Source organism: Pithys albifrons, chromosome 4, assembly GCF_047495875.1.
Source record: "Pithys albifrons albifrons isolate INPA30051 chromosome 4, PitAlb_v1, whole genome shotgun sequence".
Classification (NCBI taxonomy): Eukaryota; Metazoa; Chordata; class Aves; order Passeriformes; family Thamnophilidae; genus Pithys; species Pithys albifrons.
In genome coordinates, this window is record NC_092461.1 from 81,106,352 (window position 1) to 81,134,136 (window position 27,785).

Below are 27,785 nucleotides of genomic sequence, written 5' to 3' on the forward strand. Positions count from 1 at the left end.
CATATAAGATGAACCATAAAGTTCATGGGAGTCAAGAACACAGATCCTGTATTTGGGAAATTGTGCTTTTAATAAAAAGAGTGTTTAGCTGTGCTAACCTAAGTTCTGATAGTACTCCCTCTTTCCTTTTTTCCAGTTTGCATTTTCATGCAGTTTGTGATTCTTCTTTACTTTCTTTCCCTAACTCCTATAATGATCCACTCCTATTTCAACTAAAAAGCTGGCTATTTATGAGCTATTTTGTCTGTTTTCAGGAAAGCGAATTATACTAAATTTTTAATTTTGGCTTTTTAAGCTCTTATGTAATGATAGGGTTCAAGATAAAAATTAACCTACTGTCATTGTCTTACTTGAATTTTGGATATGTAGATGTATTTTAAGTTGAAATAGCTAGTGTTACCATATGGACTGCCAGACTTAATGTGTATAAAAATTTATTTACACAGGAGTCATATATCTGCAGATAACTGCTAAATTTCTGTCCTGGTAAGACAAACAGGTATATCTACCTCTAAATATAATACTAGAGGCATACCTAAGATAACCACAAGAGAAGTGAAATGGATACCAGCATAGTTTGTGCACTTCTGCAGCTTTATTGAGAAACAATAGACTTTTAAAATTCTTTTAATAACTAATGCAACTCAGGATTTTCAGTGATGTCTGTGATACTGTCTGGCATTTTTTATGACTGTTGATTATGTTTTCATGATGACATTTGTATGTACAGTGATTTTTATAATTATTACTGGGTGTTATATGGGGAACTCTATATTAGTAGGTTTGGTAGATTTCTTTCAGAATGTTTCAGATGCTCTTCTTCAGTCTTTGTTAAAAGAAATGGAGAAAGTTCAAAGCAGCTATTAGGAATTTTCTTTCAGGACATTCCAGACCATGCCTTAGGCAAGAATAAAGTATTTTAGTGTACATATATAGCAGCCTTCATGCATATATTTCCTTTGTCTCCATAGTATTGGTGTATTTTATTTGTTGTCCCTGTTTCCCTCTTGACTTAAGAGATAGTTCTATGTTATGGTTAGGAAAAATATTTCTACTTTAAAACTTGAAATTAGTTGCAAATTCTGTTGGACCAAATGGGTTTATCTGCCATAATTTTAAATAGCTTTTCAGTTGTACTGAGAGCAAAATTGTTTCAACAACATACAGTCATGTAGGTAGTCCAGTGATCTGCTGAACATACTGTGAAAAATTATGTGTCAGTAGTTACAAACTTTAGGCTTTACCTTTATCAAGAGATTCCAGCAACATCATAAATAACAGAATGGAATCTTGAGTCATTTGTTCATGTCACTGGAAACTGTTGATGGAATTATTGCCTTATTCATGGGGAATACTTTTGTATGGACCATGATTAATATCTGTGAAGCTGCTAGAAGACTCCTAGGGTTTGTTCTGCCATTTGTAACTAACTTCTTCTATGTGTTTTTAATCTTGTTACTGCAAACTTATCTAAAGCAAATTTGAATAGGTGATTTGAGCATAAACTTGTAGAAGTAGATGCTTTAGACTTCCCTCTGCTAGGAAATAAAATGAGCATAATAATCGGTTCAGCTTTTTAAGCTTTTTGGTTTTGTGCTTTTAAAGCCCTCTTACAAATTTATATGGTGGCATTGCACAGCATGCACAGACACTACCTCGTTTGGTCTTTCACCTATGGCATTGACATATAGTGCTCCCTTCTAGTGACAGATGACATTCTGAGCCAAAGCTTAATTTATGTAGTCAGGCTTTGTCTTTATTCAGCTGCTTTTTTCATATGCCCAGAGTCTGCTAAACTGAACAGTCAACTAGTACTGAGAAGAAGTTTTCTGATGAGACATTTGGGCCTTCTGCTTCTTACCAGGCAGTCTAGTTAACTTGAAACTTTCACTAAGTCTCTCTGCGTGGCCACAGGAATAACCAAAAGTTTCCAGCATCCCTGAGCTCCCTCATTATCCAATTACATGTCTGTGGTGGGTCCTCCATGTTTCCTGTAGGCAGCTGAGAATAGCTGAAGCTTTTGCTCCACTTTCCACTTCTTGCTGCCTTTTTGCCAAGGGCAATGCAGAGAAATGAAGAAAACCAAAAGTAGGTTTTCCTGTTTGTGTAAGCTAACAGCTTTTACTACAGCTGTAACTCAGGAAAGACAGCAAGGGTGGAAGTTTTGGTATCCATCCATGGCACAGGACACGTCACAGTATTGGGCACACGCACAGGGGAACATAACGGTGCTGTATAATAATCTCTCCCAGGTCATTTGCATGTTCAAATACAACTCTAAGTGGGAAGGTGGAGAAGTTCCCAGAATATGATAATAGGTTAACCTTATATTCCCCAATCTCCTGATGTTAGTAACCATGCTGGATTTTGACTTTTGGTGACAATTTGGTATTTGATGGGAAACTTGAGAACGTGTGAGACTTTTTTTTTCTTACACCTTTCACTTATCAGTAGTATGTCATCTAAATTTCTGTTCAATTTAGGGAAAACTTGCCTTTGCTAACTTGCTTCAGGTAATGTCTTGGAGCTTTTAAGGTCCCATTGCTGTAGGTGGAAAGCCACTACAGGGATCCTGTGCACCATATGACCCTGTGGGCAATTGCTGTTCTTTCTGCAGCATGTTGGAAAGGGCAAAGATGCATGTCTTCTGAACTTACAAATCTTTCTTCAGTGTAATGTGCTACAGAATATTTTCTATGGCAACCACATGTATGGCTGTGCAGTGCCTGAATTCACTCATGAATTCAGAGAGAAAACAACTACACTTGAGCTTGCAGAAGCATTTTTCTTCTCTTATTTTAGTTTATAAACAAAACCAGATTTTCTCCAGGGATAGTTTTTTGCCATATTGAACAACTATAATGCTTCCAAGAATGTATCTTTTTTGCTTACTGGCAGAAGCCAGTGCTGGAAGAAGTTTCACATCAGTGATTTAAATCAAGAATGCTTTTGTGTCACACTAAACATTATTATATAAATTAGTACTTAAGTGGTTCATTGGTGTTTTCTACTGAGTTTTTTCTTCTTTTATAAACAAGGAGTACATTATGAGGGACCAGTCCTTTCAACCCCTGTTAACTTATATTCTTAATGGTAGTATTAGATGTTCAGTTCAGTTCAGTGAAAAGACTGAAATGGATTTATACGCTTCTGAGCTGTCATGTGAGCGCTTTCTGTTTAACTCTTATGAGGATGGATTTTTTATGGTTTTGATGGCGGGTTTCTTTTCTGGTTGGGAACCACTACTATTAAAATATTTGTAAATATGCATGAAGGTAGTGAAATCTTCATATAAATACAGAGAAGGAAAATTCTAATAAAAATAGCCTTTTAGAGCTTTAACAATAATGTTCGTTAAGGCTTCTTGAAAGTTCTGTCCATGCAAACTTCTTGTATAATTCTTAATTAAAATCAATATTCTGTGGTATATCTAACTTATTGTTTAGCAGGAGCAGAGAATGGCTGTGTCTTTAATAATTTTCCAGACTTCACGAAGTATACTTACCAGAAGAATGATATTCTTCTTTCCTGGATACTTCCTTTTTATATGTCTTGAGTAGTCTTTTGTAATTTAAAAAAAAATATTGTTTTAATTACCATGATTACATGCTGCTAGTGGTGATACAATTTAAAATGATTGCTTTCTCCTCCAATACTTAATGGAGTGTGAATTCATCAAAAATTAAACAAAAAAAAGTCTTATAGTGCAAAATTTCTTGCCTATTTTAAACTGCTGTATATGGAGGCCTTGATACCCTGATCTTCATTCAGGCAACACTCACTTGTACCTGAATGCATCTAAAAACATTGAAATTATCAAACCCATCTGTGATGGCCTCACCTTGTCTCGCTCTGGCTGCCAGACACCTACTCAGTTGCTTTCTGCCTCCTCAACAACATGGGGTAGAAAATAAGATGGAAAAGGTCATGGGTCAAGGTAAAGAAAGGTGGATCACTTTGATTTGCCATCAGAGGCAAAACAGACTCAACTTGGGGAAAATGAATATGGTTTTATGTGAGTTGAAATACGCTTGGGTAGTGAGAAACAATGACAAATTGAAACAACAAGATTGCCCCTGCTCACAGCCGTGTCCTGCAGCGTGTTGGTTGGAGCCAGCTGGAGCCATCTGTGTGTGGCACAGGATAGCCCTGGCCACCGTGCAGCCCCTCTGCCAGTACCTGGGCAGCTGCACCCAGGTCACCAGCCTAACTTGCCCATCTGTCTTGGATTACGTACTTGCCTTCCTTGGCTCCAGTTTGTTGTCTTTTCCGCTGTCAGAGATGCAGACTGCCACATACGTGTAGCTTCAGTGCCGTTGTATGAATTGGTGAGTGCCTTCAGCAGTGCTATAGCTGGCAACGCTCTAACTCTAGTGTTGCTTTTCTTTCAGCTTTCAGGGTACTGAAAAAGTGGTAAGATTTGCTTCAAAAGCAACACCAATGAAGCTGGTAAAGGGTCCAGACCACAAGTCTCAGGAGGAGCAACTGAGCAAACTGGGATTGTTTAGCCTAGGGAAAAAGAGGGTCAGTGAGGATATTCCCTCTCTCTACACCTACCTGAAAGGAGATTGTAGAAATGTGTATGTCAGTCTCTTCTCCCAAGTGATTGGATGAGAGAAAATGGCCTCAAGTTGCTCCAGGGGGGGGTTTAGATTGGGTATTAGGAAAAAAAATTCTTCCTAGAAAGGGTTGTCAAGCACTGGAAAAAGCTCCCCAGGGAAAAGTGATGGAGTTACCATCCCTGGAGATGTTTAGAAGGCATGTAGATGTGACACTTAGGGACATGGTTTAGTGGTGGGCTTGGCAGTGCTGCTGCGTTAACGATTGGACTCAATGATCTTAAGGTCTTTTCCAACCTTAATCATTCTCTGATTCTCTTTTGTGATTCTATAAATATCAAAGTGCTTTACAAACTGAGGATTTAGTTATGCAAATTGGAGGTACTGAGTAGGATTTTTACGATCTTACAGTGACAAGTACCTAAGCCAGAAATTGAGCTGAGGTTTCAAATTTTCCAGTACAGGGATCTTTCCACTAAGCCCTCATACCCATATGAATAATACTGAACCTCATAGACTTTAGTTGATAGGTTGGGTGGGGCAAGCAGGCCAACAAGCTTTTGTTGACTTCAAGTCTCTGTAGTACTGTATTTATGTCAGGGTTTTTTTTTCCCATTTAGTCTGTATGGTTTACCTTTGAGACCCAGTCAGAAAAACCTCATGGGAATGTTTGCATCTACCCTCTGCTAGTGCAGCCTCACCTTGAGTACTATGTGCTGTTTTGGGCACCACAATATAAGAAAGATACTAAGCTCTTAGAGAGCATATAAAGCAGTGCTATGAACGTGGTGAAGGATCTAGAGGAGAAACCGTATGAGGAGTGGCTGAGGCCACTTGGTTTGTTCTTGGTTTGTTCTTGGTTTATTCATCCTGGAGGAGGCTGAGGGCAAACCTCATTGCAGTCTACAGCTTCCTCATGAGGGGAAGAGAAGGGGCAGGCACTGGTCTCTTCTCTGTTGTGACGAGTGACAGGACTGAAGGGAATGGCCTGAAGTTGGGTCAGAGAAGGATTAAGCTGGATATTGGAGCAAGGTTCTTCATCCAGAGGGTGGCTGGGCACTGGAACAGGCTCCCCAGGGTCACAGCACTAAGCCTGAAGGAATTAAAGAAGCATTTGGGCAATGCTGTCAGGCACATGGTGTGACTCTTGGGGATGGTCTTGTGCAGGGCCAGAAGTTGAACTTTGATTACTCTATTGGGTCCCTTCCAACTCAGAATATTATGTGATTCTGTGATCCAATACTACCCTATCAATTAATGTTTATAATTATAAATTAATGGCTTGTTCTGTTTTTGCAGATGAACTGTTGAAAATGGAGTTCTGAATATCACAATGCTGTTCATAAGTCAATGAAATTACTTGTTCCTACAAATATAATACAGTTTAAAACACAGTTGTTTTACTGGCAGGCTTGCATGAACACAAAGCAGATGCTCAGTTGTCAAGAAACTTCTAGTTAAAGTTGGTTATACATTATATGAATATTTCTAGATTTTTGTGCGCATCAATATACTAAATCCAGCAGACCATTTTGATGTACATGTAGATTACTCACAAAAAATAAGCATTATCATAATTCAAGATTAAAATAGATGACGTCTACACCATTCTGCAAATGCAAAAGCAGCACCTCTTCTGTTGTCACCTGCTCAGTTGGTTCAATTGTGAGTTACAATTACTGCTTGCATTTTCTCTCATGTAAATGCAAATTTTGATAGTTAAAATGTATGGTTCATATCTCTCTGAGTATTTCCTGTTTTCTAAAATTCAACTTTAAAACCTTGTTTTCATTTTTAAATAAGGACAGCTCTGTGGTTATTCATTGGGTTATAACTCTGGGAACTACTCATTTTGAGCAGTTGTAGGCTCTTGTTGCTTTTATGCCTTTGAGTTTTGGGGATTTTTTTCTTCCTTTTTACTCTCTTTCCAGTTTTATTAGGATAAGCATCCTTAAAGATTAAAACTTGAGCACTCCATTAACTATTTTTAACTTATTATCCTGAATTCTTCAGTTTCATGATTGTGATAAAGATGGGAAAGCCTGCAATGAGCAATTTCTGTTTGGAAGAAAACTGCATGATTTGAAACAGATGTCAGCAGTTTATAAATTCAAATTTGAGTATCATATAAACAGTGACTGTATAATAATTTCTTTTTTTACTGTTTTGTGTAAGACCTTTTTCAGCATAGGAATTTGTTTCCGTTAGTTCAGTTCAATTGAAAAATACACGAGTGCTTAATGGACTTGAATCCTGAGTCATTGGTGATAGAATTAAAGAGTTTTCAGATTTACGTAATTACTGTCATATGCAGTTCTGTAATTTGTCACACCAGCTTATTATCTGGTGGACTTTTACCAGGCACCTCTCCTGTGTTTTCCTTGAGCCATGTGGTAGAGCCATGATCCAGGGCTTGTGAGTGACCTGTGGAGCTGCTTTGTCTCTCAACAGTAAAGCAGCTGCCCATCTGTGACCAGCGAAAGTGTAATGTAGGCCTGGCCCGTCTCCACTCCGGATCACAGGTACTTTAGCAACCTCCCATAGCCTCTGCTTTCCTGAATGTTTGATGACTGCTTTGTGTTTCCATGTCAGTTATGGTTCTGGCATAGATGCACACGTTCTTTAATCCATATGACAGGACCAAATTTAGAAGAGGGGAAGGAAGCAAAAGGACATAACCAAATTCAAGGTGACCTGTAGTGATTAAAGCAGGGCATGCTGGAGGCAACACAGGGAAGTGTAGTACTGATAAATGATTAATCTTTATGACTAGAGAAAGCTCACAAGCTCAAGATCATGTGTGGAAATAAAGCATGGCTTAAAGGAAATAAACAACACAGGCTTAAGTAATCTGTTGCACAAAAGCATGTTTATTTTCTTCCTTTTTCCATGCTTGTATTCTTTTATCCCTACTGTTTTTATCCATAGATCATGTATTTCTGTATTGAGGAAGATAATAAATTCCTACGTATATACAATTTTCTGAGAATCTTAGGACTATGTTAAATCTTACAAGGTAAAAGAATTGACTTTGAAACAGTTTACCATCCAGTACAGCCCTTTTTCCCAGCTCTTCTCCTTTCTCCCCCACTGCCAATTTCTTTCCTTGTTAAAATGGATGGGCTTGTTTCCTCTGTGTTTCATAATACAGTATAATTTCCCTTCATCAGCAAGCATAGTTTCTCATGTTTGCACTATTTACAGGGAGCAGCATAGGAGAGAAGAGTGGTGGCAAATAACTTCTTAATCTGTCACAGGAAAATTCCCAGAAATCTATGAGAGAGGGAGGAATCTGAGAGGGTTCTTGAAGAATTTTTCTAGATATTGTGATATAACAGGAAAAAAAAGGCTGAATATATTCAGTCAATAAGTGAACAGTGTATACACTTAATATAATATACGTATTTTTCAAGTACATTAGTATATAAAGCTATTGTGCATAACTGAATGTTGGAGCTGATATTGAAGCCCAATTTATTAGTTACTGAGAGTAGCAAGGACAAAGATGGTAGTTTAGACTGTGGGTGTAAAAACATCTTAATTTACTCAGTAGCTAGTAACTCCTAAGGTTTGTGTGGAGCTTCAGGAAAAGCCCTAAGGATGGACCTAACATGAGGAAAGTTAAATACCATGTCAACACTGAGTGGCAATTGCATAGGAGATTCTTTTGGGAAATGGGTCTTGTCCCAAATTAAACAGATGGTCTTCTCAATTTTATACTACTTACCTCTCATTTAATATTGTACTTGCATGTTATTAGTGGTTAGCACATAACAGTGAGTGAGAAGACAGAATATTTCTGTTCCCCTTTGACATGTATATAAGTTCAAAGTTTCTTTTACCAGTTGCTACAAAGAATCTAATTCATTTATCAGGTTTATGCATTTGAGATTATTTGTCAAAACTGATCTCACTATATCATTTGGTTAAGGCTGATTGCACATGTCAGTTTAGAAAGAATGGTAAATACTCTTTCTCGATGAATAACATTGATTGGTGGCATTTTCTCTTTTACGTAGATTTATATAACCATGTTGTCTTGTCATCTAGTTTCAGTAGACGCCTGTTTTCAATCCCCAATTTAGCTACTACTGCTGTACATAACAGCTCTGAATTAATGTGATTTGTCAGTGGCAATAGCCCACAGTGATAACCAGAACACCCTGCTACATCTTACTCTGACTGATCTATGAAACAGCATTGCCCATTTATTCTTTGTGCAACATAATAAACAGTCTCTGGACTTGTACTTTCAGGGCAGGTATTGAACAACTGAAACCTTCACTAATTTACACAATGGTTTATCTTTTCTCCAGTTGACTTCAGGGATAACTCAAGCAGCTGTACCATAAAATGTAATGAGTTTGAGCATGCTAATGTGTCATGCAGCAGAGCAACAGTGCATATTTTGCCATTAATATTAGTCACAATCAGGAGGTGATTGAGCCACTGTAAAGAATACATGTACTGCATTAGTGTATAAAGAGAATGGTTTGCCATACTACAATGCCATAGATGTTATCCAGCCATTTCCAGGAAAATGGGCTAGAGTGGATTTTTCCCTCACACTAGAACTTTTCAATATTTATACTGTTCTCCTGAGTTCCCAGTTTTTGACCAGTGAGTAGAAAAGGGTATGTTACGTTAATGCCATTTTCCCTGTTGATGGTATATGGTCAAATTGTGTCTGTTGTTCTCATTAATACACTTGATTATGAGCCAACAACCTGCACCCTTCTTTAGTATTTCTGAAAGTTTATGTATAGACCCTGTATTACCAGGTGATTTCATGTTCAGTGACCACAAGTCCATGGTGTGATAACTGTGTGAAGGAGGTATGTCAGGTGACCACAAAAGCAGTTCCTCAGACCTGCCCTTGTGTTGCATGTGTCTTCTCAAATATGAGCAGTATCTGGTCTGTGTACTGTATAAATTGTCTGGATGTCTGTGCCAACTTCTGAAGGGTGCCACAGGTGTGCAGGTACATGTCTGCCTAAGTGTGTCACTGTGTCAGATCAGGAGATAATGACATGTGCTTTGTTAACATCTGATGGAGGAGTGATAGACAAAGGACAAAAACGACACTGTGAAGCAGTCATGTGATAACTCAGTAAAAAGGTTAGATGGCTGTGATTGATTCAATTGAGAGGGGCAGTATATGCAACATAGGATGTTTGGCCTTAATTTTTCTCAAAGCTTGTTGTGATCCAAGTATCTACCAAAGGTAACATCTACCAGAAATAGGCACTTTATTTGCTGTCTTACCACAGTAATTCTTCTGAGAGTTACTTGTCATCACCTTTTAATTCTTCTTGGTTTACATATTCATGGAAGTTCCCAGGGTGAAATTGGGATAAATTGTCACTGCCATATGTGTGAAGTGAAAAGTATATGTCTCTACTCTTTATTTTTCATTTCTCAGTTAGATATGTGCTTCCTTCATGCAAAAGAGAGAAAACCTTAAGAATACATGCTTGTCTGTCTTCAAACTCTGTAGAATTAGCTTGTCATGAAATGTAAAACTAATGTGTAGTTGTAAAAACCAGCATTTTCCTCACTAGTGGCTGATGGCTAAGAAGATTTAGAAATGAAAGGGGTTATTATAAAGTGATTACTGAATAGCTAGGTATGTCATTTTAAACAACCAACTAAAATCTCTGTTGCAGATTTGGAATGTAATCTTGTTTGTATCATTCATACTTAAAATCTGATTTTGATTGTGGAGGAGTAATCATGTCAGGTAGGTAATTTGACAAAAATATATCTAATGATGTTTTTCTTTCATGCCTTATTTAAATGTATTACAATTTAAATGTCTCACTCATTCCTATAAAATGAGACATAAAGAAATACTAGATTCAGTTTCCATTGGTGTAAATTAGATTTTACTATAAAGTGAAAAGTTTATATCAGCTCTCTCGTGAAAGAAAATACTGTATGGAAACCAACAGTCAAAAATGGTACTAACTTCAAAAGAATTCAGTTGAAGATTAAAAGGTTGTTATTGATGATTAGACCAATACATTTTGCAACTGAGTGTCAGCCTGATGAAGTAGTCCTCATGAAATATATGTAGCTACAAAGTGGAGAACAGGGGATAAAAGGTTAAGGAAACTATCTCATGCAGGATTCTATCACTCATTCATGTTCTACATGCAGTGCTTGTAATAATGCATTACTAAATTCTTCAATCCATTGCCTGATATGGTTTCAAGAAACAGCTGTACTTATTTTTTAAGAAATGAGCTGATGCCTTGGATGCTTATTAGAAGTTGCTTGCAATCAATCTTCTATAATTAGCCAAATATTGTGGTTCTCTCCCAAGAATTCCAATATTTTAGCTTGTGTTTCATCTAGAAATATCACAGAAAAAAATTCTCCTAATGATAAACTGATCTTAGTACTTATGATCCTTCCTGGAAAAAGTAGACCTCTACTATATCTCTCATTTGAATTTGTGAAGTGAGTGAGGATTCAAAGTGGCTAATTATAAGAACTTGGCCTGTTCATTTTACTGCTGTGAACTGTAAGTGTCTCTTTTATTGTTTTCTGAGCTCCTGCATGTTGAAAGTAACCACTTCTGGCCACAAAGTACAGAAAAAACTCTGTTCAGTGCTGTGTTCTAATGGTTTAGAAATCAGACTGAGAATTAGGATTCCACAGCTTGTGCTGATGCTTCGTAACCTTCAGCAGATAATCAATTTCTTTTGAGCTTCAGTTTCTTTTGCTATAAACAAGGAGATAGGCGGTTGTCATACCTCGCATAGATACATAAGGTTTAACTACATAATACTTCCAAAGTATATGGTAAAGCAAAATCAGTGGAAGCACAGTCTTGCATGTAGTTCCACACTGAAGAATAGTGTTAGCTACAATCTTAACAGCAGTATTTTGGGAGGTGCCAGCTTTTATCTTTTACCCAGTAGACATCTTCCAATTCTTAGATGCTGGGGAGTGGTTTAGTCCAGAGAGAGAAGACTTATCTGTGGTGAGGTTTCCCTGTGATGCCGTGAATGACCCCTCCCCCCAAAAACAGGACTTCGAGCCACATTAGTGTAGGGTAAGATAAAAAGTAAAGGTCCTTTAATAACACAGGGCCTACAGCCCACAGGAATACATGGTGACATGCATGTGTTCCAGTTCTTGTTTCCATGGCTTTTATAATAAGATCCCTCCAATCGTTGCTTTACACATTTCTCAGTCCAGCCCTGCTTCCATCCCTGGTCCAACTCTTGTTCCAATCCCTGGAATTGGGTCTGGGGGCGTCAAGACCCTCTGTCTTCATCAGCTCTTCTTCCTCAGACACACAAAGGTCTCTTGGAGTTCATCCAGTTCCGACTTCTGGGTCACTCTGACCTGTGTTTATGTTTCGTTCTGTAGGCCTTCTGATATCCTTCAACTCTACCTTGGAAAGGAGTCTAAACAAGATTAATTAACTAAAGGAATTTGAGCTCCCTGTTCTGGGACAGGAGTAGTGATAGAAAGGCATTAAACTTAAACTGTTAGAAAAATTAACCCTCTAAAAATCTACAAATACTGTGTTCCTAAAATCTGCAAAATGTGAAAATCAGAACAAAAACCCCTTTGGTATCACCTGAGAAGTCGTTTTTTTCTTTCAGTCTTGTCCTGTTGACACCTTCTCTCCATTGTAACACTGTGGATGCTGAACATGATACTAAAGGTGCTGGGGAAAATGTGTGCAGGAGACTTACTCCTGCTTCTCAATGCTCTTAAGGCTGCAATAACTTGGAAGAGGGCAGAAGAGCTCCTCACTGGCTACTGCTCAAAGCTAGCATGCTAACTTTAGGGTATATACACCCTTCTGTTCATCTTCTTTCACTGGCATTTTCACTGTGGAAGACAAATTAATATAATTAAAAGAATTAATTTAAAAGAATAATTAAAAAAAAACAATAAAAAGAAGCCATTTTTTCCCAGAATTTGCTCAAAGGAAAACAGGCACAGCCTAGCTTTCAGTGTATTTTATATATACAAATATATAACTGATTCTTCCTTCCTCTGTGGCATTGCAGGTGACTGCCATTTCAGTGTTGCTGCTCTCTCATAGTTCTTTCTCTCATTAGCACTGAAGCTCTGCAGGACTTTCATCCGAATATTTTTTAACGTGTCAGGAAGACTGATGGAAGTGCTGCTTTTCTGTGGGAGGCATCTAGTTTTGCAGAATTAGGAACATATTCTTTCAGAAATACTATTAGTTAATAATATGAAGGATTGGTAAGAATTTTAAATACCATAATTTGGATTCTTTTCCAGGAGATGCTGGGTCCCTTTTGTGGTCTCTTATTTTTACCTGAATATTCTTAGTAACTATCGCTTTCGATTTCCAGGAAATAGACATACTTCATATGCAACTGGGATTCCACAAATTTACAGTTGTTCTTTGCTGGTTTTTAACATTTTCGCTTGCTGCCTCAACATGCTGTGTTCTTAGATGAGTAGGATGACCAACTTCTAATGTGCCTCTCTTTACTCCAAGAGTTATTTCTGGGTCTTCAACAGTTTTATGCACACTGGCAACTTAGTCTTTGTTTTCACTTTACAATAGTTGGACTCAGCAGTACAATCACACCACCAACCTTATTTTAGGATTTTGATTTTGCTCGAGTCATTTGTTCCTTTGTTTCTTTATTTGCCTTCTCTTTGTTTGATTCCTTTCTTTTGTAACCCAAATAATGAAGAGTATGAAAAATCACGTGGATAAAGTATTTCTTTTCTTCCTCTGATCCTAACTACAAAGGAGTTCCTTGTGTTAACAAATCAGACTGAAACAAAAATATGTTAAAAAGCTGTGAAATTGTACCACCCAAAATCTTGCCCATTGTTTCTTTTCTCACTGGGCTCTGTAGTTTTTGGAAAACTGGAATTCGAAAAATCTTGATCTGTTATCAGATCTGATAGATTATGTAGTATCTTGAGCAAAGAAAGGTTCTTTTTGAAGTTCAATCTGTTGTTGAAAAACTGGGGTGAAAAATAATTACGGTATAAAAATCCACTCCTTCACAGTTGAATGTGATCTTCTACAAAACTGTCTGACCAAGTTTGCAAACAATCTCAAATTGTTAGCAGTCATGAGTAGATTGATATCAAATCAAATCAAAAAAGGGCAAGACAAACAAGTAAATTATTTTACCTATTTTCTTGTTTGATGTTGACTGTAGGTCTACACAAATCTGGAGATTTGTTTTCTAGAAACAAAGCAAATATTGTTACTTTGTTAGCAGCTGGGTCCCTTATAGATGGTCTCCATCACTGTAGTATGCAAGTTCCTTGCAGGGTTTCATGAAATTATGTGTGACACTGTTGAATATTGATGCTAGAGTGCGATGGCTGCCACTTTACTCAGAGTGAATTGATGTGAGGAGATGTTAAGTAATTTAGACAAGACTGCTTGGGCAATCTATGAAAAAGTCTTTACGTTTAATTAGCATTGATTAGGTATTGTGTTTAAAAAAATTGTAGTGGAAATTATCTTAAATCTCTAATGATTCGGTTTCATCTTAAATTTGTATCTTTTCTTGTTCTGTTTATCACTTGCTTCCTGAGGAAGGACAGTAGAGTTCAATCTCGAATTTAAGACCCAAGAGTTATTACATAGCTAAACCACACTAATAGTTTGCCTAGACAAGAAGTAATTCTGAACTGCTGTTGTTCAGATGTCTTTCAGATAATATCTAACACATATTCTATGTCTGCAGCTACTGAAGTATCACAGAGTGGCAGAAAATCACCATGCCATTCCTTTCTTCGTCTCTTATTTCAGTAGGCCTCTGCAGTCTTTGATGAAAAGACCAAACTTCCAGTCTGAGTTTTCATTCTAAACTCGAGTTTTGATGCTAAAAATACATCTAAATGTCTCTGTGATTCTGAAATTGAGTTTCTGCAAAAGCGTTGTACTTGTGGTAAGAGGTAAAGTGTGAAGTTCCAGAGAAATGAGCTGTGAATTGCAGCTGCAGTGGAAATTGATCCTGTCTGTCAGTCTCTGCTCCATATTCTCAGGAAAACAGAGTGGAGCAGAGAAGGAGCCAAGATCACTGATTAAATGGGATGCTGAAGTGCCAGGGGCTAGAACCAGTCTTGCTGGTCCCTCAGGTCAGAGCTGCTGCTATCAGAATTCACTGCTTGATACCCTGCTGAAACTGGCAGAAGGAGAGCAGTATGAAAAATGCTGCAGGCACCAGCAAGGGAATTGGTAAGAGCTGCCTGGCTAAGCTTCAGGCATGACAGGCAGTGTGCTCCTTTGGGAGGAAAACCTCTTCTCTTATGAATTGGTAGGCCTTATTTTCTCCATTTGCATCATGATTTTTACCAGTGAGGCATAAGAAAAATAGCTGGAATACTGAGGAGCAACGGCAGCTGGGTTCATTTAGAAAACTGCAGTGGATGGAGAGATGTGGCTGTATGACCTCTCTGAAGGTAGACATTCATCAAGTAAAGAGGAAGCAGAGGTTCAGCAAATAGCTCCTGTGGTATGAAGTGCATATGTGGTATGTAATACTGTTGGTGTGTCATGTTAATTTCCTTATTCATCTTCTCCAAAAGTGTGATTTCAGTTGTGCTTAGCACTGGGAAATGACGCTTCTCTATGTAGCTATCACTTACTTTACCTGATGCAAGGTACCAAAAACAGACCATTGCTAGGATGACAGTCTTCCACTACCACGTGAATGGTTAGTGCAAGTCTCATGGGCACGATAGTGGCATCTCTACAGAATGCCTTCTTTATCACTTAAAGTTGGGAACTCACTGTAGGAAAGTGCTAAAAAGATCCCGTGGAAAATAAAATCAAACTAAATGAAGTTACCATGCAGTAGTAATTGATGCAGCTTTCCCTTTTAAATCATAGTAATTAGCTGTCATTCTTTTTGTGCAGTTTAACAGTTTTCTTTCCCCAAGTATCCTGCCGTCTTCCTGATTAAGACCATATACCTTCCAGTGTATTGGAAGTGAGGTACTGTGTTCTCAGAACCAAGTTACAGGATAGATAGATAGATGGATAGATGGATAGATGGATGGATGGGTAGATAGATAGATAGATAGATAGATAGATAGATAGATAGATAGATAGATAGATAGATAGATAGATAGATAGATAGATGCAGTGCTGCATAGATGGATGAATTTAGTGATCGTAAAGGTCTCTTCCAACCTTCATGATTCTATTATTCTATTCTATGAAATATTTCCTCTGGGATATGCACTTTTACCTCCAGAGACATTCAGTACTGACTTGATGTGGTGGATTCACCTTGGCTGAATGCCGGGTGTCCATCCAGTCATCCCAGCCCTCCCTTTCCCAGAGGGAAGAGTAAATTAAAATAACCCCACAAACCGTGAGTAGTTACTATGAGACAGTTTATATTTCATGCAGAAAAGAAAAGAAACAAAGTAAAAGCAGTATACACAGACATAAAAAGTAACAGCCAACAGTAAATCTCTACTTCCCACAAGCAGCAATGAGTGATCACTCCTCCAGGATGCAGAGCTACCATATGGCAATGGTCATCAGCAGGCAGCCATTACCAGAGAGAGTGAGCAACTCCTCCCCTCTTTCTTCTGTATCTGGGTTGATGGCATGTGCTATGGAATACCTCCTTGGTAGAGATAAGTCAGCTGACCTAACCTGTGTCTCCTCCCAGTAACCAAAACATGGGTCTGTTATCAACACTTCTCTAGCGACCAGTGCAGAAACACATCACTGCAGGGTTATGGTGCGAAAATAAATTTTGGCTTGGCTAAATCCACTACACTTGATCAAATGGAAACTTCTTTTTCTATCTTTTGTTGCAGTAACTGCTAATTTTCATGTCTGTTTTGAGGCACATGTTTTCTAAATCTCCAAATTCCATTGTTACCATAACCTTTTTAAAATCTGGTTAAAAGTGTAGCAACCTCAAAACAGTCATTTGCAACAAACGACGTTAGGGCCCTATTAGTTGGATAATATCTGAATGAGGGGTAAGAAAAGTAGATATGAGCTGTGTAACTATCTGATGCTATAGATTACAGAATCAAATCAAGAACAAAAGTGACCAGGGTATTTGCCTTGTCTGATGAGCTTTATTCTTTGAATATCAACAGAAGCTGTGTTGTCTCCATCTTTTACAATCTAATCTCTTTTTACCTTTATCTGTTTTGTTGGAAGTGAAAATGTATCTGTCAGTCTCACAGAAATGACTTCAAGATTTAACTAGAGGGCTAACTTGTACTTTTTATTAAGGTAACATGACATAAGAAAATCTTCCTCCTAGGCAAAAATCTTGGATAGGTTTTGATCCAGATATTTTGTACAGCCACTCGATTGCAGTTTTAAAATGCTATGAATTAGTTTTATGTCTCTAATAAAATGATTTCTCAGCTCCCCTGTGAATTTTCTGATGTGCCTACTATGGAACTAAGCAAGCTGTTCCATATTGTTGCAGCCAGGAGCTTTGTTCAATTGCTTAATGTTCTATGTCAGGGTCACCTCAATTTTGTTGGTTTTCTAGTTCAACTTAGTGCATTCAGATAGCATTGCAGTTACACAATACCTATCAAATGTCCTTTGCTATTTATCATCTCACCTAAATGAAGAAATTCTTAGAAGCTGAAATGAAACAAACAAAAAAAAACCAGCAAATTCATTTTCCATTAAATTTATGTCTGAACTACACAGAAGTAAATGTTTAGGGATATATGAAACTCTTAACACTTGCAAGTGCCTGAGGTTTTCTTCCTATTGATTTAATTGTAGAAACAGAAAATATCACAGACCCCCCAAACACCAGAATTCTTAGCTGGGATGCCTGAGTGTGGAAGGAGATAAATGGCTCTACAGTGATTTATCCTTAGTAGGGGCATTTTTTCCTCTCAGTCAAATCATTAGAAAGGAGACCAGGATTACAATTTGTTTTGTTTTGCTATTTTTTCACCAAATGCTAAATATTCTGTAGTGGTGATCAGCGTTCTTGGATAGTGAAAATTAATTTAAAAAAAAAGAAAAAAGCTAGATGATATGAAAGAGGGAAAAAAACCCCCCTGCTTTGTAGATGTTAGAACAAGCAATTTCTTAACACCTTTTCTTCAAGGAGTTAAGATGAATAGCATCTTCGAACAAATATTTCAAGTATGCAGGGATTATATTAAAAAGCAAAAAGATGAAATCCTGTGTAAATTGTTTATAACATTCCTAGTGAAGACATGTTGATTAATAAACATAAAAGAGGAAAGATGCATATTAATTTGTTTATGTATAAGAGGCTTCCAACTCATTAAAAGTCTTCTAAATGTTTAACTAGTGAAGCAGTGGATAAAACCTGACATTGTCTTTAATCTTGTTGAGAACTCATATATGAAAAACCCCAGATTATTGCTAAATATGTGTAATAGCTCTATTAATGACAGTGTTTTGAAAATGTAGGGTATGTGTCAGTGGTTCTGCTGTAATATGGTGAAAATTTTAATTCACTTTTCTCTCTCAGTTGCTGGGACCAGTAGGATTGAAGAAAATTTAGCTTCATCAACCACAGCCTTTGGTGCTTGTATATGGATTTTGACAGATGTGATTGATGGCTGGTTATCAACTAGGAGATCTCTATGAAAGCACAGATGCAGTAGGATATCAACTGATGTGCTTTCTGTCTTACTTCTTTTGATTATTTGCTAAACAACTACGAGGAGTTGAGGCATTTGCAGTATTAACAACTAATGCTTTTGTTGAAAAAAACCCTATGAACTATTTTAAAGGAATTGTATTATTAACTTAATGTCCTTGGCAAATAGAGATCGAGTAATTGCATTTAGTCTAACCTAAAAACAAATGACTAAGAAATAGCTGAAGAACCATCTAGCCTTTGTATAAACAGTCCTGCAAGAAAATCTTCATGTATTTGCAAGTTTTCTCTGAAATTACATTTTCTTTTTAGATAATTGTTTTTGCAGTGCTTTGCTGTAAAATGTTAACACAAATTAATTTATACAAAAAGCTAGACATACTTTTTGCAAGCAACAGATAGGTAAAAAAGTATCACTTCAACTGTATCAAGCAGTTTGAGTTGAAGAATAAGAACTTTTTAGGGACTGGTTCGCTCTTCATTTTTCATCAAACACTTCTCTCTCTTTTCTCACTTTTTTCCATGTTTTTTTCAGAGATCTGTACCTCTATTACACTATGATTCTATAAAGCAGTGGATGTTTATTTCTGCTTATATGTCATATTTTAGAACCGTATAACTCCTTATTTCTCATGTTACTTCCTATCATAATATGAATAAATAATCACATCAGAATTATGTTGGTAATTTTGCAGATCCAATGCGTGGACCACGAAAACTAGAAGTTGTGGAGATCAAATCTAGACAAATCACTATTTGCTGGGAACCCTTTGGATATAATGTCACACGTTGCCATCGGTACAATCTCACAGTCCATTACCGTTATCAGGCTGGAGGACAAGAGCAAGTGAGAGAAGAAGTAAGCTGGGATACAGAAAGTTCACATCCCCAGCACACAATTACTAATCTATCACCATACACGAATATCAGCATCAAATTAGTATTAATGAATCCCGAAGGACGAAAAGAAAGCCAAGAACTTGTAGTGCAAACTGATGAAGATGGTGAGTTTACATACAATTGTGTATGACCTGATAGTCAATGCAATTTTCTATATAAGTACATGTTCTGCTTTCACTAAAATATGTAAGAGATTTTCCAGCAACTTTATCAATGTTAAGAGAGTAGAGCTCCATTAATACCATGATCTTTTACATAACCTATAACATCACACCTAGTTTAATGATTTCATCATTAAACTCCTAACTTACACTTGAACTGTTCAGCCACTTTAAACTTGCAGTATCAGTCTGAAGAACATTTAGGTGATTGTCCATGTAAGCTTTTCTGCTGAGTGATATGCTCAGCATTAATTATTTGCTTTTGAGGTTTTAGTTTCTCCATCTTTGGCTTTCTAACCACTGGACATTGTTTGTTGCTTATTTACACAATATATTCCATATACAGACATTGAAATATACAGTTATTATCTTCCTTTTAATAATTTTCAACTCATGTGGGGTTTTCAGATCTCTTTTTAAAAAAATTTGTCTTATTTTGAGCAATAATTTAATTTGCGAATATCCTTTTTGAAGCAGGGACAGCTAAACTGGCTACTGTATCCCTGCAGTGCTCTTAATAATGTTGCATGGAAAGGTTATATCATCCTTCTAAGTCCTCTTTGATACTATTTTGATGACACATGCAGGGAGTTTACTGTTGCTCTATTAGCTACGATACCAAAATGGGACTTCCTTCTTGAATTGGTTATGCACCAGGAATCAGTTTCACCTTTATAGAGCGGTCTGTACTAATATATAGCCCCTTAGTGCCCTCTACAAGTATATCTTAGTTTCTTTGACCGTGGTTTTAGCACTTGAAAATGCATATAGTTCAAAGAAACCTTATCAAAATACTGACATTGCTTTCTATAACAGATCTATCTTACTTCCATTTTTATCATCTGCAATCTAAACAGAAATGGCTTTGTATTTTCTTCCAGATCAATGGTAGATTTACTGCAAACATGTTAGAAATATTTCTAGTAAGAACTCCAGCAATGAGTTTTATAATACTTGAAGTCTGTCATTTAAACCTATTAAATTATTTAATGTATGCTGTATTGGTTTTATGTGGTAGTAATTTCTAATCAAAATATATGAGGGAATGAATTAAACAATTTAGGAATATATAGTTACTAATGCAACAGATTCAACAAAGCGTAGCTAACAAAACAAGTGTTTAATTAGAATTAATTTTGGTGTCATCCTCTAATTTTGATTCGGTTCAGTTGTAGGATGACAAAGCTAAAGAGCTTATTGTTATCTGGGATGTTCGTGTATGTTATCTAAAATTTCTTTTTCCTGGCCCTCTGGAACTTTGTATTATTCTCTGACCTATTTAAAACCAACATCAGTGCCTGAAATAATACCTTGAACAAAAATCACAAATTTTGAGTATACCATACACACACATTCAGTAAGGTATATAAAAATGAATGTAATGCAACAAAATACTTGGACCAAAATAATTATCTTAATTTTTCAAATCATGCAGTCATGTTGGTTGCAATGGACTTCCAGACCTCACTTAGTCTAGCCTTTTGCACTGAGAAGATTAAGTGAGAGCAGATTGCTCAATGTGTTGTGAGTTTGACTACATGTCTAGGTGACCTCTGGCAGTGTTTGACTCCCCTTACAGCAGAACTGCTCAGAGTTTATGACCTTCAGATAATCTTAGAGGGTTACTAGAGTGTTTTGGTATACTTCCAGCTTAATTATGCTATATTTAATTCCTCTTTGTTTATGCTTAATTCATTACCCTGTGATTTTGAATGAGTTTTGCACGTTCTCTCCTACCTGGAAGCAAGGTTTAGTGCCCAGAATTAGGGTTGGCCTATACATGTTGTTTTACTGGTTCATACAGGACTGGTAGGCCAGTCTAGAAACCATCACTTTTGTCCTTGGAGCTTCCTCTTGGTTGAGCAAGGAACTCTGTGGAGAGCTATGGAAAGGTGATAATGAAGTCTCAAACCTTGTAAACTCCTGTACCAACAGAATGGAGCAGTAGGGGGAGAATAGTGCTTTACCAAAAGTGTCAACAGGAAGGAATCACCCAATGTCTTGCTTGCAGATCTTTCTCTTCCTTAACCATTCAGGTAACTCTCAGTAAGAGCTCTGAGAAGTTATTTCAACCAATGCAGCAAGTAAATTCCACCCTCTTCCTGTAGCAAGTGGGAAATGTTAAGTTGATCTTCTTGCTGAATTTTCACATCTAGTTTGTGGAAAAGATCTAACCCCTTAATGCCTGAGCCTCACAACAGTCCTGCATGCATTTTTCACCATTTTCTTCTCACATTCCTTTGCCAGTGTTGTTACAAAATAAAATCACAGGTATGTGTCCATGTGCTGTTTACATAATTCCTTTTCTGAAAACTGCATTTAAATTGGCTCAGGGATAAGGTAATTGTTGCAGAACAAATGGGAAACAGAAGCAGATACCTGAGAGTGGTTAACATACCTTTATCCAGAGCCTTCTGACATCCCTGACTCTTCAGAGGTCTTTCTCATATATTAAGAGACTTCAAGAAAAATTAATGATGTTAGATTTTTAGTTTGGCTGTTTCATAATTTTCTTATGTTCATCCTGTTGTTGCTCTTCAGGCCTAATGTCACTGAGCATTGCTGTTCTATGCAACCTGTGGCTCATCTTTCCAAGCAAGCCCTTCTGGTTCAGTCTCCTGAAACTATACCTTGTTACTTCAATGTTGTCCATTTTCATATAGCAATGTTTAATATGTTTTCCACTTTGGGACAGTAACACTGTTGATAAGTAGGTATCACAAGTAGATTTTATTTACAAAAGTTTGTATTTGAGATATGCATAATTCCTTATAAAAGGCTGATTTTCCCTTTTATCATCAGTGGAGCTTTACAGGAAATGTGCAATGCCTACTAATCCTTCTTACACTGAGAGTGTCACATAATGGCACTGTCTTGTTAAATAAATTGTTCTCCTCCTGGCCTACCCTGGCCTTTGCTTCAGTCTTAGGGAAATAACAGTGGGATGGTTTTTATGTGTCAGCAGTGCAAATATTAAACAAATTGTGTTCTTCTGAAATTTCTCTTAAAACAATTCTTTTTTCTTTTTTTTCTATCTATTAGTCCCAAGTGCTGTGCCACTTGAATCCATTCAAGGGAGTACCTTTGAAGAGAAGATTTTTCTTCAATGGAGGGAACCAGCACAAACATACGGTGTGATTACTTTGTATGAGGTAAGAAAATGAATAGTTTTTACTGTCTATGTAAAGTTAATTCCAGTTTGAAAATAGTAGCACTTTGAAAGTAAATATGATGTAGGAGTGAATTATGCAGGATACAGAATGTCCTTGAGATAACAGCTTTAAGAAAACTGCTATTGTACAATAGTGTGGCACAGCATTCCATCAAGTAATCTGAATCAAATATTTAAAAGATTGAAAGACAGATCTTAGTGAATTTGTAAAAAAAATTAACAGAGCAGTGACAGTCACCATCACATTTAGATAGGACTCATTACAGGAAGCCTATTGTAATAGAAACAAGCAGGCATAATTAAAAAAAAAAAAGCATTTTTTTAAAGGAAATTCAACAAAATTGTATGCTGTTAGATGTCTAAAAATAACTGCATTTTCTCATGTGGAACCTCTGCCCAAATAGCTCTTAGAAAAATTGACAAAAGACTGCACAGATTAAGCTGTCAGACAGTAATCACTGTTAAGCTTCTTACCTGACCTTACTACAAAATTGGTATTGAAATGCTTTGTTTAAAAAAACACACCTAAATGAGATACAGTGTAAAAGAAAAGTTAAATTGAATGGTAACCTATTCATACTATTTTGAAAACTACTTCATTGTAGGAGGATAAAATGTTATGAAAAAGTATGAATTGTTTTTTTATAAAGCTAACAGCTCCGTAGCTAGTTCAACTGTTGTCTGTCTTCAGAGATCAGAATGTTTTAGTTAAAGTTTTAGTGTTAATGTTACTGTTGATGTTAGTCCTTATGGACATGGAAACACACAGCACTGAATCCTCTTTCTGTTAGGAACATGCATGCATGACCAATGAGATTGCTGAGGAGGATATGCACTGTGTACAGGCAGTTCATTCCTAAATGTGTACATGTACATAACTCCATCTGCTGCAATGGGACTTGTGCAGGTGTATTCAGAGATGGGAAAGGATCAGACTTCCTGAGGTAGTCCAGACAATGCACATCTCTGAACATCAGAATAACCTAGCATTTCAACAGTGGAAAGGGTTTTGGAAAGAAAATCTTGGTATCACCTTATATGTTTTGTCTAATACGCCTCAAAACAGAGATGGAAGGAGCGAGGCCATCAATTAAATCAGAAACATAATTTAATTAATTTTAAAGTAAAAAATAGCAAGAGACTGAGGCAATCATTGTCCCTTTTCTTAAAAATGTCAGCTCAGTCCTGTCAGGTGGCTGAATCTGAACAGGCACTGGAAGCTTGTTTGTCAGTATTTTTTCTGCCTTGATATTTGCTTATTAGCCAAAATGTATTATCAAGTTTTTATAGATATGACTGGTAAACTGCCTGGAGGCCAGCAATTGTACACATTGAACCACTGGGACATATTACCTATTTTACATGTATACTTCAGGTGAAGTTTAAAGTACACTTCATTTATATTTTAGCTAACTGAACAGGATCAGATCCAGACAAGTTAGATGAAATTTAGGTACCTGTGTTTTATAGGTTGATTTAGATCATCCATGATCTATCAGTAGGCACCTCCCTGGCTGATAGTTGTGCTTTTAAGGTAATGCATCCAGCTTAGCTCCAAATGAGCAAGCTTGAGGAATGAGAGGTCAAGCTCCTGCCTGTGTCCTGTTGCAAGCCAAAGGTCAGACAAAGAGGCATCTGAGCCTTAATTGGGTGTGTATCAACAATTCAGATCTAAAAAGCATAGCCACTAAAGCTATACAGACATATACCATGTTTGGTATGTTCATGGAAACTATGCTCATGACATTCAACTTTCAGAGACTGGTCTAGCACACAAGCACTAACCTAGTAAGGGGAAGGCCTGAGCAGGATTTCAGCCTGAGGGATTCCTCAGTTATGCTGATCTACCTGCAGGGAAGCAATTCAGCCACGGAGCTACAGCAAGGGATGAATGCTCCTTCCATTCACCTGTCACCTGCCACTGGGCTGTACACAACTAGGGGTGAAAGAATTGAAGGGCCTGGAAGAAAGCAAGTATGAGAGCGTTGGGTACTTAAGAGTAGAAGACCCACACAGCTTGGATAATGCCAAACTGTATATAAGCCTGAGTTAAACCTAGAAGCAAGATTGCTCTTTCCAGGGAAAGCTCTTCAGCTGGTAGCTGTTTTTATAAGGGTAGCCTTAAGATTACAGCAGCAGACATCTTGGTTCAGCAGGAGGTCCCAGCAGACAAATGAACTTAATGTGCAGTTCTGAATCTCCATCCCTTCTCCCACTGAGAAATCTCAATCTTAGCTCTCTGTCTAGCATTTTTTACTTAGAGTGCCTACCTTTCTGTGTTGTTGAAAATCTCATCCTTTAGTCTGTTTTCTGGGGCCAGCTATTTGTTTTTAGTGCCTGGAGACAGGCTTTTAATGTGTTTGGTGAGAAAACCTATATGTTGAAGTATCAAGAATTAAAGTATTCACTGCTATTATGAAATTAAGGGCAAATCCAGTTATTTTAATAACATTTAAAGAAAAAAAAAGCCTTTAAAAGAAGAAATGACATAGTGGCAAGATTATTCAGTTTTGCTCCTCTATAACCAGTACAGGTCCACAGTTCTAGGAATAAAGGTAATAATCCTTTGGGCAAGGTTGCATCTAAATTTGATAAAGTAGTCAACATCCAGTGAGAAAATGACCTTCACTCCCCTTTTTTCATCACTTTAAAGCTGAGCTGACATTAACAACAGTTTAAAAATAACTCAAGCATAAAAACCATCTTACAAGTAGGAATGAAATGCAGAAATGGTGTAAGTTTATTTTAACCCAGCAAAACACTTTTTTCAAGTGTTCTTCATGATCCATGGAGAACTTATTTCATTGTAGAATGTCAGCCACTTAGCTATCTAGTAACTAAACACTGCAAAAATTTTATGAAGATCTATCATAGACTGCAGAGTCTCTGGTAGCATCGTATAATTTTGAATAAAATCTAGTTAAGAATCATAGAAATACAGAAAACAGAGTTAAGAGGAACTGCAAGAGGTCATTTAGTTCACATATCTATGGAAAACAGGATCACCTGTATTTAAAACTTAGCTATGATGTAGTTGTTTAACATGAATTTTAAATTCTCAAAATAAAGTTATGACTCACTCTCCCGTAAGCTGACATAACAACACTTAGCATGAGATAGAGAGCTTTGTATGAGCAATATATAACCTTAATTTCTTAACTGATAAAAGTTGATTGTGGGTAGTATGATCTTCTTCTTTCATGTGTTGGAATTAAAAGGGTTAGTTGGGTCATTTTTAAGGCATTTTTAGTTCAGTCTGTGGATGAGGAGTTGTAGGGGATCTGCCTATGTCTACTGAAATAATGTCTGAGTATTTCTAAATAGTATCAATGTTTTTATTACTAATTTCCAGCACTTTATTCATATTATATTATATTATATGGGTCGTATAAAAATGAATTTTTATTAAGTGAGAAGTTTTAGAAATTGCAGGTGTTTGTGTGTAATGCCAACACTTGAATGTTTCTATGTATTGTATTATGTGTCTTCTTAATTATAATAGTGTGGAATAAATATAGCAAAAAGAATGTCAATAATCACTATATAATTAGGGTGTTGGAATTATTCACATAAAAATGAAACTTTAAAAGTAAAAAGAAGGGAGGAATATTTTTTACTCTTAATTTTTTTATGGTTTTCTTATTTTCAAATTCTCATTACAGTGCAAAATAATCAGTAATTAATAGAAGAAATCTGGATCAAGTTTTACTGTGAACTTAAATTAACATTTCCAGTGAAAACTAAAAATACTGTTTGAATCAAAGAAGGAACTGAGGATACAATATACACTCTGCATATATTACTTAACATTTATCTCTCCTTTCCTCCAAATGAGAATCTGACCTAGGTACAATATAATAACCTGAAAAATTCCAAATTAGCAATTGTAATAGCTAAGCTTCAGACTAAAATAGAAGCTTTACCCAATTTCAGAAAAATTTGCCTTAAGCTGCCCTTATCCTCTTTTATGGACAGGCTCATTCAGGGCAAAGTATAATTACAATGAAGTCAGCTGGAAATGGGAGGCTACACCCCATGTTATTCACTTCCCAGTTTTTACCTGGTTGATTTGGTTTTGTTACTGATCAAAACCAACAGTCAGATGAATTCAAAATATGACACTGTTAAAGCCAGCATCTTGAAGGAATTAATGTAAGCCTCAACCCATCCTTTAGAGTTGTAATCTAGCTGCCTCTAAGTCTCTGTATCTATGGAAGTAATAACTCATACCAGTTACAACTGAGTTTTTGTGTCCCTTCGTGGGATTTTGGATTTGAAGAGTATAAGAGAGTAAGATAGCTTATCATAGCATGTCTGACAGCGCATGCATCAGAAGGGTTTACTGGATAAAGATACAATCTCTGTCCATCAGCTCAAGGCAGTTTATAACTTTCTTATTCTTTTGCAGATCACCTACAAAGCAGTCAGTTCCTTTGACCCAGAAATAGATTTATCCAATCAAAGTGGACGAGTCTCAAAGCTAGGAAATGAAACGCACTATCTCTTTTTTGGACTGTATCCTGGCACTACCTACTCTTTTACCATCAGAGCCAGCACAGCTAAAGGCTTTGGACCTCCAATAACAAACCAGTTCACCACTAAAATATCAGGTACTTGATCAAAGAATATTATTATTTCCTTGTGATAATGATTTGGGTAATTCTTCTGTTGTTTACTTCTTTATAATTTAACAAGCAGCAAACTGAAAAAGTGAAAAACATGTTCATCCCTGAAGGTGTCAAAATGAGCTGTATTACCATATTTGAAGAACTTGCAAGTGTTTAAATATTAGCTAATACTTTGAAATTCCTGTTCACAACTGTAGCATATCACTCAAGAAACCGTATGAATTATGTGCTTGTAGCCAGTGCCAGCTGCGGTTGCAACATCTAACATAGGGGTTTTTGGACCTGAAGATGAGGTTTTCATTCAGAGCTTAGTCAGCCTTGACATGATTCAAAATTAGTACAGTAGCAGTGCTGGAAAATCTCTTTAATGAGCCGTGAACAATTGAGAGTAGAGCAGAAATACTATACATCTAGGGCTCGCTTAGAAAGTCTGGTTAACTGCCAGTCTGCATATGTTCCTAGCAGGCGTGCGGACTGAAGTGGATATGAAACTGTATTAGACAAGAACATCAGGACTAGTGGTTTTCAAATAACAGCAGCATGACTCTGTCACTTCTGCAGATCCTTGAACAATATTTTAAAGCCCTCCCAAAGGCAGAGGAACACTTCGTTTCTCTGGTTGTCAGGATGAAATACTCTTACATCCTCTAAAATGCTTATGTAATTGATGACAAAATACTTTGCAAAGTTACAGTTGAAATGCCTTTCTTCTTCACTTCACTGCAGTCTGCTATGGAATTAAACTGGCAGTTGAA

General features: G+C 36.9%; 1 protein-coding gene across 13 annotated transcripts in view; it reads left to right on the plus strand.

Annotated features, from left to right (window-relative positions):
* PTPRM (protein tyrosine phosphatase receptor type M) overlaps positions 1–27,785 on the plus strand; it is a 467,851-nt gene that overhangs the window by 229,486 nt on the left and 210,580 nt on the right. For all 13 annotated transcript variants that reach the window (XM_071554784.1, XM_071554787.1, XM_071554785.1 and 10 more), the window contains exons 8-10: positions 18,865–19,173; positions 22,273–22,382; positions 26,811–27,012. In XM_071554784.1, the coding sequence (XP_071410885.1) occupies positions 18,865–19,173; positions 22,273–22,382; positions 26,811–27,012 (621 nt within the window). The remainder of the gene's footprint in view (positions 1–18,864; positions 19,174–22,272; positions 22,383–26,810; positions 27,013–27,785) is intronic.